This window comes from Garra rufa, chromosome 12, assembly GCF_049309525.1.
Source record: "Garra rufa chromosome 12, GarRuf1.0, whole genome shotgun sequence".
NCBI lineage: Eukaryota > Metazoa > Chordata > Actinopteri > Cypriniformes > Cyprinidae > Garra > Garra rufa.
The window spans coordinates 27,201,482-27,216,306 of record NC_133372.1 but is presented as its reverse complement, the minus strand read 5'-3'; the positions used below and the strand labels follow the sequence as shown (position 1 = coordinate 27,216,306).

Genomic DNA, 14,825 nt, shown 5'->3' with positions numbered 1-14,825 from the left:
TATCTCTAAATGTATCAAGGTTTCCACGAAATATTATGCAGCAAAACTGCTGTCAACATTAAAATGTATTTAAAAAAGAATGTTAAAAGATTAGATTACTTCGAGAATAAAAAATTATTGATAATTTACTCACTCTTATGTCATTCAAGATATTCATGTCGTTCTTATTTCTGTCAAAAAGAAATTACGTTTTTTGAGGAAAACATTCCAGGACTTTTCTCCATATAGTAGACTTCAATAGGGAATTGAAGGTCCAAATTGCAGTTTCAAAGAGCACTACATGATCCCAGCCAAGAAATAAGCATATCTAGCGAAACGACAGGTCATTATCTAAAAAAACAAAAAACAAAATGTATATACTTTTTAACCAAAAATGCTCATCTTGCACTAGCTCGACCTAAACGCATTACATTGGAAAGGTCACATGTGGTTAGTACTTTGGCTCAAAAAACTAGGGTAGGGCGAAAAACTTAATCTCATTATCTCCTCCAACTTCAAAATTGTCCAGCACTGTTGTTTTATCTTTTTTTGTAAAGGGCATTTGACTTTCTTTGCACATTCGCTTTGTAACTGGGTCAGTATTTCTGCCTACGTCATGCGTGATCTTTCCAATGTGACTATGTAATGTTAGTGCGAGTTAGTGCAAGATAAGCATTTGTGGTTAAAAAGTATATACTTTTTTTTTTTTTTTTAGAAAATCACTGAGATAAGACCCTTATTCTTCAGCTAGGATCATGTAGAGCTCTTTTAAGCTGCACTGAAACCGCAATATAGACCTTTAACCAATTAACCACCATTTAAGTTCTTTAATCCTGGAATGTTTTCCTCAAAAACCTAAATTTCTTTTTGATTGAAGGCACAAAAGAACATCTTGGATGACATGACACTGTTTAACAGTGGTATTAAATTGTAATATTTTAATTGTAATAGTTTTTGAGGAATAGATGCATTAATGGTGAGCATAAGACACTTTAAAATACATTTTTGTATTGGCCTCAAACTTCTTAAATGGTTGCATTTCTTGGTGTTTTATAATGTAAATATATTATGAAATGTACATGAAACATTATATATGTATTATTGTTATGTAAATATAACAACAAGGGGAGTACCGAGAGCCTTTTTTTTTTACACTCTGAACACCAAACTCAGAAAAGTACACACTTGCTTATACTTATGATTCTGTCTTAAGTGCTTTTGTCGACCTCCTGGAACTGCATTTCCATTGTTCTGTCTGGAGGTGTCTTTATTCAGACACAAGCACTCAGACGCCTTGTAGAGCTCAGTACAGACTCTGACAGAGTTCTGAGCCCTAATGACAGACTGCTAGTGCTGCAGGCTCTGATTACTTACTGCATTATCCTACACAGGCTAATGGAGAGCTCTGTCTTCTGTGTGACTGTATTGGAGATGAATGCCAGACTCTGTGCCAGTACTTTTCCATGGCGTCCCTGCTCTTGAATTGCAGTTTATTTGTGAAATCTGTGAAAGAAAAACCAAAGATGCTTTAACAGAATGTCGGTGGAGAATGTGTTTCTTCAGTGGAGAAAGAAGATGTTTAGAAGAATGTTTGAGCTGCTTTTTCCCATACTTATGTGGACAGTGACAGAAGAATTGTATGGTTTCTAGGGCTGGGCGATATGGGCAAAAATTCATATCTCGGTATTTTTAGGAGGAATGACGGTATACGATATATATCCGGTATTTTTCCATAAATGGTTACTTAAGAGTCAAAGCCTTTATTAAAACTTTATTAAACAGTTTTTGAGCAAAATATAATTAAAACACGGGGGTTTCCCTCCCTGCTTACAAATAAACAGCTGCACAACAAATAAACAGCTGCACAAAATCTTTGATAAATAAAATACAGTACAGGTTGTTTCTTCTGCTTAACACTATAAGCTGCACAACATATTTCAAATTATGAAAAAAATAGAAATGAAAAAAAAAATAGACCAGGGATCTTCAACTAAAACGGCTCGAGGTCCAGTAATGAACCCTGCTCACATTATATTAACATGCATATATTTTACTGCCTTAATTGTTTAAATTTGTATAACACCTGATCTTGTCGATCCGTCAGTTCACATGTACAACTCTACGTGTTTGCTGCTTAAAACCATGGATTGATTTTTTTTTTACATTAATCTTTTTGACAACAGCCGACGTACAAGCTGATTAAAAATGTCAGATCATTCTCTTCCAGCAGGAGGCGCTGCCAGAATGGCACAAAAAACAGCTCCGCAGCTGACTTTGAAACGTGCAGCGCTCTTATTTATATAATGCATAGCCTTATAAAGTTTCATCGCAATTCTTGCCTTTTAGTCCCCAATTTAAGACAACCTGAAATCATAAGACTTTCTTAACCCTTACAATACTGCAGTCATCAATGAAAATGAGAGCTTTATTTTAAACACAGACTTTCAAAAACAACCCCCCTTGCCTACACAAAATACGTTTCTTTTAATGTTTTCCTCACTGTGTTCGGCGCACAAGAGAAATATTAGGGAAGTAAATTATTGTGTAATATCAGCATATGAAGTATATTCGTCTATCATTGTCTCTGAGAAAATGTGCACGTCGGATGCTGAAAGAGCTGTTTTTACTTTCGCTTTCACATATTGCTCAGTTTTCACGTTGCTTGTGTGATATCCATTGGCTAACCTTCATAGTTCAAAACATAAATATGTATAAAAATACAGTATAAAAAGATATATTTACAATATTTTGCGACGTAACCCCAACATATTGCGTTTTCCATCGAAATGAGTCACTTTTGCGAGCCGCTTGGAAAGCTTCCCTCTGACCTCACTGTACATTTGCGGCAGAGCTTCTGATGCAAAGTACTTGCGATTGGGTAGCTCGTATCTTGGGTCAATGCTTTTTAGCGGCGTTTTAAAACCCTCGTTTTCACGCAGCACGCGCATGTGCCATATCGATATGAACGATATTGGATAATCCCGTATCGCGTTGGGGAATCATATCGATATATCCCCAGAACTCGATATACCGCCCAGCCCTAATGGTTTCTAAAGCTGAGTTTAATGGACTACTTTTATATCGTATTTTTCCCCTTTTTGGAGCTTGATATTGTGAAACACTGTCTATTTTTGATGTATGGAATAAAGCAAAGCAGCTATTTTTTGTGCACAAAAAGTATTCTCGTAGCTTCATAATACCTTTCTGGACCTTGAATAGGGTTGAATAGTTGAATAGGTAGGACCCTTGAGGTTAATGACGAGTCAGAAAGCTTTTGGATTTCATCAAAAATATCTTAATTTGTGTTCTGAAGATGAACAAAGGTCTTACAGGTTTGGAACGACATGAGGCTGAGTAATTAATGACAGGATTTTCATTTTTGGGTGAACTATCCCTTTAAATGTATCGCAAAAGAGGTTTCATGTTATCTTTATAGCTGTATGTTCAAGTTTGAAGTAGGGAAATTTTCAGTCTGTGTGGTTTTTATGTGAGTAACTACCAGATTAGCAGCTGAGATGCTGTAGAATATTGTGTTGTTACTCTTCTCACCTCTCTCTCTTTCACTTCCTTTGTCTCTCTCTATAGAGTCAGTCCAGTTGTCAGACGTCTCTGTTGGGAGACCCCCCTAAAGAAGTGAAGTTGCCTTCCAACCCATATCTAAACCTGGCTAGTGTGCTTCCTGGAGTGGTACTACAAGGTACGTGCACGATCAGAACGTCACACACTGAAGATGACTCACTTCTGCCAGGCCTTGGAATGTATCTCTTCTCTGTCAGCTCTCTATTTTCAACGATAATGTTTACAGTGTATGACTGTCTTGTCTCTCCCTGCTCAAGGCCACAGCCAGACTGGCTACAGCCCACACCAGAAGATAAAGAGTGTGTGTATGAGAGATGTTCTAAATGGGTGTCCCTGAGCAGGCCCTGATTTACATCATGTATATGTGTGTGCTTCTCCTGCAGCACCCTGCAACAGTAAACCTCAGACTGTGCAGGCGCACACTGGGACGTACAGTGCAGTCCTGCCGCCTGCCACTCACCCACCCAGTCAATACAGCGCAGAGACCACTTCTGCAGACTACACTCACCAATATAGTCAGCAATACTCACAGGTAACTACAACACCGGGGGGAAAAATGTTTTCATATTATAGCCCACAAGAGAAAATGATCCTGTTCAAAAGTTTACATACACTTGATTCTTAATACTGTGTTGTTACCTGAATGATCCACAGCTGTATTTTTTTTGTTTAGTGCTAGTTGTTCATGAGTCCCTTGTTTGTCCTGAACAGGTCCCACAAATTATTTGGTTTTCAGCATTTTTGTGTATTTGAACCCTTTCCAACAATGACTGTATTATTTTGAGATCCATCTTTTCACACTGAGGACAATTGAGGAACTAATATGCAACTATTTTAGAAGGTTCAAATGCTCACTAGGCACGTTTCCATTACAGATTTGTGCAAAACTTTGGCGCCATTTTATAAATGTTAATTAAAAAGTATTGCCAAATGACGGCTTTTCCATTAACCTATGTCATGCGACTAAAACGTAATTTTTTACTCTCGCGATAAGTCATGGCAACGGATTTTTGTGGGGTTTTGGTTATATTTAATGCTAAATATTCCTTTTTCGAACTGCCTGAAAAACCACCTCACGAGAGCGTAAAAACTTTTTACGATATATGGTAGTTTTTTCGCAATTGACACGTTTCCATTAGGCATATTTTTAATTCGCAATTTCATTTTGTGCAATTAAACGCAGCTACTGATGCTCCAGAAGGTAACATGATACATTAAGACTTTTTGAATTTGAAGATCAGGGTAAATTTAACTTATTTTGTCTTCTGTATCATCTGAAGGGCAGTACTAAATAATAATAGTAATAAAAAAAGATATTTAGACAAAATGAGAAAAAGGTGCAAACCTCCATTCTGTTCAAAAGTTTTCACCCCCCGGCTTTAAATGCATGGTTTCTTCCTCTGAAGCATTAATGATTGAATTGAACCTTCTGTAATAGTTGCATATGAGTCCTTCAGTTGTCCTCAGTGTGAAAAGATGGATCTCAAAATCATACAGTCATCGTTGGAAAGGGTTCAAATACACAAAAATGCTGAAAAACCAAATAATTTGTGGGACCTGAAGAATTTTTCTGAAGAACAGCAGATAGTTCAGGACAAACAAGGGAACTATGAATGAACAACTATCACTAAACAACAAACACAGCTGTGGATCGTTCAGGTAACAACACAGTATTGGGATTCAAGGGGATGTAAACTTTCAAACTATTATTTTCTCTTGTAGACTATATGTAAACATCTTATATGTTAAATATCTGATTCAAGTCAGTACTAAATAAACACTAACACGCCTTTTGTACAATCTCTCTTATTTTGGTAAAATAATTAACATTTTGCAGATTCTCAAAGGGGGTGTACATTTTTGGCCACAACTATAGATGATAGATAGATGTACACTAGTGTTTTATAGTGTTTGAACTGTGGTCTTGGGATCTTGTATATCAGATGAATTCAGATGAAAGTACTTGACTGTTGTGGAATACAGACGCTGACAGTCACAGACACAGAAAGAAATCCCAGCGTTCGCTGCAGCGATCAATCAGTCTCGCGGTTAGCCCACTCTCTCAAGTCTTTTTTCCCTCCATTATATCCCCCACAATTCCTCTCTCTAACACAAGCTTCCACTGAGCCCCAGACTTGACAGCGAAAGCCAGAGAGAGCGAGAGGCACAAGAAAGAAAACAATTCTTCCATATGCTCAGCTGAACAATAGAGATAGATGGGTCTATACGGAATAAAGAAAATGAATGTTCAAAACAAACAAAAAGAGCTCCATCAGAATGGAGCTATAGTGCACAACCGTGTCCTTACCAGAGTCGGCAAATGATAAAAGTGACTTCTTTCATTTAAATCTGATTTTTTTTTTTTTGTCCCAACTGAGCTTACTGGTTTATATTTCTGCTCTGTTATGTTCGGTAACCTTCACAGTAAAATCTCATCGGACCAAAGTCCCGCTTCACATTAAGCTTCAAATATCCTCTGATGTCTATGATTGGATAGACAAATTGCTCCTTGTTCAACTTGTCACATCACACCACAGAGGTCTGTTATAAACTGTCAGCAACTATCTCAATAGTCCCTTTCACACAGTGTTCCCAGTAAATTACCATAAAACTCAGAATTTTCTGGTAAATACACAAACATGTTGTTTACACAAGCAATGACATTCTGTCTTTTTACCGGTAAGATACCATTCACACATAAGTACCAAAATAAACTAAAAAGAAATTATCTATAAAAGCTGCGTCTTCTTGATTCTTGATTAACTTTGTGTAGCACAAGTTTACATAAAAAAAAAACAATTAAAATCATTAGTGCTTACTAAAAAATGGCTCCGACGGAGCTTTATGATTGGTCCAAAGCAGACTTCGTAGGTCATGTATAAAGAAGCTTCTTCTGCTTACCAAGCCTACATTTATTTGATCCATTGTACAGCAAAAACAGTAAAACTTTTAAATATTTTTACTATTTAAAATAACTGCTTTCTATTTGAATATATTTAAAAATGTAATTTATTCCTGTGATTTCAAAACTGAATTTTTAGGATCATTACTTCAGTCACATGATGCTACAGAAATCATTCTAATATTCTGTTTGCTGCTCAAAAAAAAAAAACATTTATTATAATGTTGAAAACAGTGGAGTAGATTTTTGTGAGGTCTTTATCATCACTTTTGATCAATTTAAAGCATTATTGCTAAATAAAATGATTAATGAATTAATACTTATTAATTATGTTCTTTATTTCAGGTAAATGCTGATCTTTGGATCTTTCTATTCATCAAAGAATCCTAAAAAATTATACTCAACTATTTTAAATATTGATAATAATAAAAAATGTCTTGAACAGCAGAACTTCTGAAGGATCATGTGACACAGAAGACCGGCGCTAAAAATGTAGCTTTGATCACAGGAATAAATTACATTTTAAAATATATTCAAATAGAAAGCTGTTATTTTAAATAGAAAAAATATTTCACAATATTACTGCTTTTGCTGTATTTTGAATCAAAAAAAAATGCAGGCTTGGTGAGCAGAAGACACTTCTTTAAAAAACATTAAAAACTTACTGTTCAAAAACTTTTGACTGGTAGTGTACATGTGCTCATCAACTGATTTACCGGTATTTTTGAAAAGGTCCTCTTCACACATGATCTCTTATTTACCGCTAATTTACCAGTAAAAACTGTATAGGGGCTTTCACACTGGAGGAACCTTTTTATAGTTCCTAGAACTATTTGGCGGAAGTAACCACTTTTTGACATGCTCGCACAGCACAAACTGGGAACCTATTTAGAAACTTGTTTGAGAAAACTATTCTATAGGAACTACCAGTGAGGTAGGTTTAGGCTGATTGGCCATACGCTTACGAAACACCAGTTACCCTGCATTTTTGAAAAGTCATGTAAAAATATTTACTCCATGAACATGAGGGGCTTTCGCACCGTGTAGTTCTAAACACTTAGTTATAGAAACTAACCAGCATGGTGGATCTTTGAGAACCAATTTCCCCCTCGGGCCAATTTTCCTGGTTGCATTCGCATCGGAAGCAGGAACTCTGAAGCAGCTGACAGCGACGTCTTTATAAACTTTTTGGAAGTTCACTTCCAAAACAAAAATGTACTGATATTTACTCACCCACTTGTCATTCAAGATGTTCATGTCTTTCTTTCTTCAGTCATAAGTAAATTATGTTTTTTTTTTGAGGAAAACATTTCAGGATTTCTCTCCATATAGTGGGCAATAGGGGCCCATGAGTTTGACCTTCCAAAATGCAGTTTAAATACAGCTTCAAAGGGCTCTAAGAAGAGTCTTATCTAGCAAAACGATTGTTTATTTATTTATTTTTTTATTGACAATTTATATACTTTTTAACCTCAAATGCGCATCTTTTCTAGCTCTGCATGTACTCTGTGTATTCCAGTTCAAGACAGTTAAAATTGAAAAACTCCCTCTCATTTTCTTTTCTGTACTAACCAAGTGAAGGTGCAAAGAAGGTTACAAAAAAGGTAAAACAGCAATTCAAGACCATTTTGAAGTTGGAGAAGAAAATGAGAAGGGAGTTTTTCGACATTACCCTAACTGTCTTGAACTGGAATACACAGAGCTTGACAAGATAGGTGTTTGAGGTTAAAAAGTATATACTTTTTTTTTTTTTTTTTTTTTAGAAAATAACCAATCGTTTTGCTAGATAAGACCTTTCTTCCTTGGCTGGGAAGCCTTTAGAACCTTTTGAAGCTGCATTTAAACTGCATTTTGGAAGTTCAAACTCGCAGGCACCATAGAAGTCCACTATATGGAGAGAAATCCTGAAATGTTTTCCTCAAAAAACTATTTGTTTTACAAAGAAAGAAAGAAAGAAAGACAGACAATAACATCTTGGATGACAAGGGGGTGAGTAAATTATTTGTAAATTTTTGTTCTGGAAGTCAACTTTTCCTTTAATCTACTCCCTGGTCTGTCTGGTTTGTTTGTCAGACAAAAGTGGCAGAATCAGTGTTCTGATTGGTCAGATCGGTTGTCAATCAAACTCCCTGAGAAGGGCCAATTGGTTTATTAGGAACCATCATGCTGGCTAGTTCCTAGAACTGAGTTCTTAGAACTGCATGTTGCGAAAGCCCCTTATGTGATGACAGTCACTCAGCTGGCCTAAAACCCCCTGATGTATGATTTAAATGTTATCTAGGCATAGATAACAAGTTTTGAGCAAATCACTTAAGCTATAAATGCCATGTGACAAATTAAAAAATGACAATGTTAAAGCTGATTAGCAGATAACACGGAATGGCACACAGTCACAAGTCCTTAACTACTACTATCTTGAACTGTGAAAGGCAGCAAAGAGGTGCCCGACAAAAGCCATACCCAAGCCCTCTACCCAGTAATATCCTGCCACTCTGCACTATGCTGTCAAAAACATGTCAAATGAAATAGAAATCGCAATAGAAAGATTTCAGCAGACGCAGAGAAGAGGAAAATGTGCTTCAGGAGAGGATGAGAGGGAAGGAGAAGGAGTTGCAGTCCACCCACGGTCTCTCAGATTCCTGCCAGTGTCTTTAGGGTGATCCCCTACTCATTCCCTGGCAGGGAGTTTGTAGGGGAAGGAAATTTAGCAGGATTAAATGGCTTAAATGTGGGTCTCCCTCTCATTACTGCCGGCGTTCCTATGACAATACGAGAAGGAGTGGGTGAGGGAAGGGGGAGCGAGAGATGCAGAGGGGGAAGACAGGAGGGAAGAGGAAGATTGGCTGCGAGTTGTCTGTCCCATCTGGTCGCACACTCCCACACACTCCACCAGCTTTGGTGAAATGAGACAGTGAGCTTTCACGCTGTAGGCGTCCAGAGAGAAAGAAAGAGAGCAGGGAATGGTGAAAGGACTGATGGGAAGGAGATGAGAAGGAAGAGATGTATTAAAGGAATGGTAGAAGACAAAGCTAGCGAAACGGATTAGGCCACAAGGTTAGATAGATGAAGAGAAAAAAAAAAAATAGGAAACAGCTGGAGATCTAGCTTTGCAGGCACCTGGATGGAAAGAAGTACAATGTAGTCAGTGTAGAGTCACATAATAAGACATTTGACTATCAGAATTAGGTCTAGTCCACTTTGATGCTTATTCTGGCCAAGGTCCACCTCCTTAGAGAGGAACAGGTTGTTAGATCAACAAGTAAAGCAGGGGTAATTGACCTTGCTCTTAAAAGGCTACGTTACTGTAGACTTCGGTTACAACCCTGCTCCTACACATCAAGTTCACTTCCAAAACAAAAATTTACAGATAATATTTTTTTTTTGCAGAAAACATTTCAGGATTTCTCTCCATATAGTTGACTTTTATGGTGCCCATGAGTTTGAACTTCCAAAATGCAGTTTAAATGCAGCTTCAAAGGGCTCTAAACGATCCCAGCTGAGGAAAAGGGTCTAATCTAGTGAAATTATTGGTTATTTTCTATTAAAAAAAAAAAAAAAAGGAATTACAATTTATATACTTTTTAACATCAAATGCTCATCTTGTCTAGCTCTGCATAAACTCCGGGTCTATAAAGTTAGGGATTTTCTCCTCCAACTTCAAAATTGCTGAAGTACCAACCCAGTTTACAAAGTGAACGCAAGGAGGGTCAAATGCACTTAACAAAAAAAAAGGTAAAACAGCGATGTATGATGATTTTGAAGTTGGAGAAGAAAATGAGATGATAGTTTTTCGACATACCCTAACTGTCTTGAGCCAGAATACATGCAGAGTTCACGCAGAGCTAGACAAGATGAGCATTGGAGGTTAAAAAGTATATAAATTGTATTTTTGGAAGTTCAGACAAGCAGGCACCATAGAAGTCCACTATATGGAGAACATTCATGATTTTTCTTTTTCCCTTAAAAAAATATTTCTTTATGACTGAAGAAAGAAAGACATGAACGTCTTGGATGACAAGGGGGCGAGTAAATTTCTGTAAATTTTTGTTCTGGAAGTGAACTTCTCCTTTAAGTACTCCTGAACACCTTAAATTACATTAATTTGCTTTCGTTCATATCATCGTTTAGTTGTAGTGCAAATGGTAAGTTGTTTTAAAACGCCATGGAACATTACAATTATAGCACCACTCAACAGACATTTCAAGTCAAAACTGCAGTGACACATACAAAACCAACGTCACATTAAACCAGAGCCAGACAGAGTACACAGCTTCATTACTTGAGTGAAAGTACAGATACCACTTGCTAAAGTTTACTCAAGTACAAGTAAAAGTACTACAGTCAGATGTCTACTTAAGTAAAAGTACTGAAGTACTTGATTTTAAAAGTACTTGAGTATCAAGAGTACATTTTCTAAATATTGCATTACTACTGCCACAGTGCTTACATTTATATACAAAAACGTCCTACATGGAGTTATAAAAAAAAAGGTTAATGTTAATACCTTGGAGAATGTAAAAGGAATTGAAAGTAAAATCAAGTCATTTTCATCTTTTTACCATGTTGCTTTATTTAACATATCTCTCTTGCCCATAAGGCAACAGCACAATGGCAACGCTCTGACAAACCTCTGCTAGAGTTTTAATGGATTTTTTGCACCCACATTTGAACCTGACTGTGTTAAACACACCGCATACTCAAGAACATTAAAGCAAAAGCTCAGCTTACATTAATGTGTAATATCAGAAAAGAAAATTCAGCTAACAATTGTGTGTACATGTGAGTTTCTCTGTTTTTTCATCAATCAAATCAATAAACCTAAACCAGCAAAGAAGGCAATATAGCACACACCTCTGAACCTGACTGTGATTAAGTGATTAAAGAAAATCAGCTAATCAGCTGTGTTTAGGTCAGCGTACAAAGGAGGAAAAATAAAATTCAGCTCATTTGAGTGACAGTATTAAGCCCCTTCCTCTCACATTGACATACAGGCAAAGGCAGGAGAAAATACTTTCAGCTGAATAACACCATTCTCACACACACAATCTATGTTTGACAACTCTTTTGAAACAACAAATTGAGGGTTTCCGAGATTTTTCTTTTTTCCCTTTTTTTTTTTTTTAGAAGTAACGGGTACTCACGTTTATGGATAGAAATGTAGCGAAGTAAAGAGTACAATATTTGCCTCTCAAATGTACTTGAGTAAAGTCATGAGTACTCCCCAAAAATGATACTCGAGTAAAGTACAGATCCCTCAAAATTGTACTTAAGTACTGTACTCAAGTAAATGTACTCCGTTACTCTCCGGCTCTGCATAAAACAAATCATATGTACGTTCATCTGAATATGTCACAAAACGTACATGGTGGTATGTATTTCGCATCTTGTGAAAATGTTCTCACAGGTATGTTTTCATCATGAGATCAGTTTGGATATAAGGGACCTACAGGAGCCAATGTGTCAATCTAAAATACAATCTTCAAATATTTTTGTCCCATTTTTTGTTTCTCCAACAAAATTTTGAAAGTCTGTTGTAAGATGTAATATAAACAATGAATCACATTTTAATGGTAGAAATGTCCAGAATGGTTCCAGATTGGGCATAATTGGAGCCACCTGGTGGACTTGTGCATACCCTGACCCCTGAAAAATCCAATAAAGCCAAAAAGCTGTTGCCATTTTGTGTACAATATGCAGCGAATTGTCAGTGAATAGACTGGGTATGCCATCTGAGGCTGGGACTAGAGTCAGTGAGATCAGTAAAGGGCCAGACACACCAATCCAACATTAAAGGACTTGCAGCAACAAAAGCCAATTGTGCTGTCGCACCTGCGCCTGGGCCAAAAAGTTGCGCTTGAGCACACAACACAGACTACAGCCAATGGCCAACTAGCATGTAGATTCTATGCCTGTGTTAGAGGAAATAACTCAATACCAGAACAGAACAACAGAAGATAGGGGCTCATGATCATTTAAAGAGACATGCAGCAAAACTGGTCCCTGTGAACAGAGCTGTTTTTGAAAGGGTAAAAAGGGTGTTTGCCAAGGGGGGTAGTTCACTAGAGTTTGTTAAAGTTTTCCCACATTCCCACACTTTTTTTTTCCATTTTTAAATAGCTTGTAAATGCCCGTGCATGAGCATTTTACTTTTACTTTCGAATTAGCTGCAATTCGTCGTCAATTGATTGAATGGACAACAACAAAACAGTACGACAATCTCACTTAGTCTATATTAACACAGAATTATTCATTTATTAACAAAAATAAAATAACTGTTAAGTAATTTACTGAAAATGTAACCATAAAAAAAAATTACACTTACACTGAAAATCAGCAAACACGATGAAATAAATAAGAATCGAATGTTCTTCCGATGAGCTTCCAAAATCACCTTTTAGATAAACGGCAGCAGCCAACAGGCCTTTTTAAAATCCAAAATATTTTTAAAATAGGCAGTTTTGCATTTTGTTTTAAAAATCTTTCGCCAAGGTCTTGTCTTTCTCACCACACTCGGCTCACACTCCTCATGTGATGAATTAAATCGGACTCCTGCCGTGGATCTGTGAATGATCTAAATGATTTTATTACTATAAAAAAATCTAAATGTGGTGGGCAAGTGACAAAACTGGTGAAGGAAACATTTCAGAATGACCAATACAACATTTCTGATGCTGTGCAACAAGATGGGTCCGCTGGTTAGTCGAGTTATCCCGTTCTATCAGTGCAGTCACATGATGTTTTTAATACGCATGGAAGAATTTATTCGGTAAAAGTGTTTCCATCGTAGTTTATGTGCATTTTTCCATACCGGATAACAAGTTTATCCTACTCAGTTGTGCGCATAAGTTTTTTATGCGCATTTTCAGAATTTATGCGCATTTTTGCATTTCCATCCAGAGATTTTTTATGCGATATTCCAAAATGCGCATAAAAATAGGTGGATGGAAACGCAGCTAATGGTAGTTTGACAGTGTTATCTGCGGGACCGAACCTTTTCAGACCTCCCAAAACAAACTCTAAATGAACTTGATTTGTCAGTATGTTATTTTTACCAGCATGTTCTTTGAGTTTGCTTGAAGTATATCATGGTCCTAATGTCACAGTGTTTAATCCTCATATAGAGCCCTGTTAAAGCGGTGCCTGACTGTATTTTATTCTGTTTCACTGGTTCTGTTCTGTGTCTCTGTGTGACAGGAGGCCATGCAGCAGTGGTACCAACACTACCAAGCACAGACCTATGGCAACACTAGCCAAGACACGGCTGCAGTTACTGAATGCACAAAAGAGCAACCTCAGGTCAGTACACGCATACACAGACATATTACTATGGTAAAAACAAAAACCTGAAATTATCTCCATGAGAAAAAGCAGCGTATTAAATATACTAAATAATGGTGCAATAAAACTGTGAAAAGATTAGGGCAGGGATTCTCAAACGTGGGTTCGCAGATTATTAACTAAGAGAAAAAAATAAATGTTTTGTTTACCTGCATGCCATGCGACCATTACCTGACATTAGAAAGCCATGAACACAACATGCAAATATGTTGTTAAATTCTTAAAAAAAAAAAAACTGAAATAAGCACATTGCATAAGTATTCATACCCTTAACTCAGTACTAAACTGAAGCACCTTTACAAGACTTTTTGTGTATGATGCAATAAGATTTGCACATCAACATTTGGCAATTATCTGGTATTTTCCACCTCACCTCTTCACTTCTCAACCTTCTGCCCAGTCGGAGGTTCTGAATGCTCTGGCTCTCTGAGTATTTTTGGTGCATTGAGCTTTTCTTCTGCTCTGATGAGTCCCTCAGTCCCCGCCAGTAAAAAACAGTCCCACAGCATGAGGCTGCAACCAGCACACTTTACTTTTGGGACCTGCTCTGCAGGTGATGAGCAGTGCTTGGTTTCCTTCAAACATGATGCTTGGAATTGAGGTTCATCAGACCACAGAATCTTGTTTCTCACAATCTGAGGGTCCTTCAGGTGCTTTTTTGCCAATTCTAAGTGTGTTTTCATGGGTCTTCACTGAGGAGAGGATTAAGGCCCAATCCCAATTCTATTTTCTACCCCTTCGCCTACCCCTCGCCCCTTCCCCTTGTCCCTTGAAACAAAGTGTAAAGGGGAAGGGCTAAAATATTTCCCCTAAGAAATGGGACACCACTACAACACTGTTATACGTCATCATACATTGTCGCTAGTTCCTAATGTTACGTCAGAGGACATGCGCAGATGTTTATCACTCATTCCAAGATGTCAAAATGTTGTCATGTTGCAAAAAGTACAAATGTACGGTGTACGCACCGTTCATTCACATGTGGCCGTAAGCAAAACAAACAACGCATTATCACATGTGCGGCAAA

At 37.2% G+C, this 14,825-nt stretch overlaps 1 protein-coding gene across 1 annotated transcript in view; it reads left to right on the top strand.

The window, feature by feature from the left end:
* The window catches only part of raver2 (ribonucleoprotein, PTB-binding 2), a 90,373-nt gene that overhangs the window by 67,653 nt on the left and 7,895 nt on the right, over positions 1-14,825 (top strand). Inside the window, exons 5-7 of the mRNA XM_073852549.1 lie at positions 3,565-3,676; positions 3,942-4,090; positions 13,655-13,756. Of these exons, the coding sequence (XP_073708650.1) occupies positions 3,565-3,676; positions 3,942-4,090; positions 13,655-13,756 (363 nt within the window). The remainder of the gene's footprint in view (positions 1-3,564; positions 3,677-3,941; positions 4,091-13,654; positions 13,757-14,825) is intronic.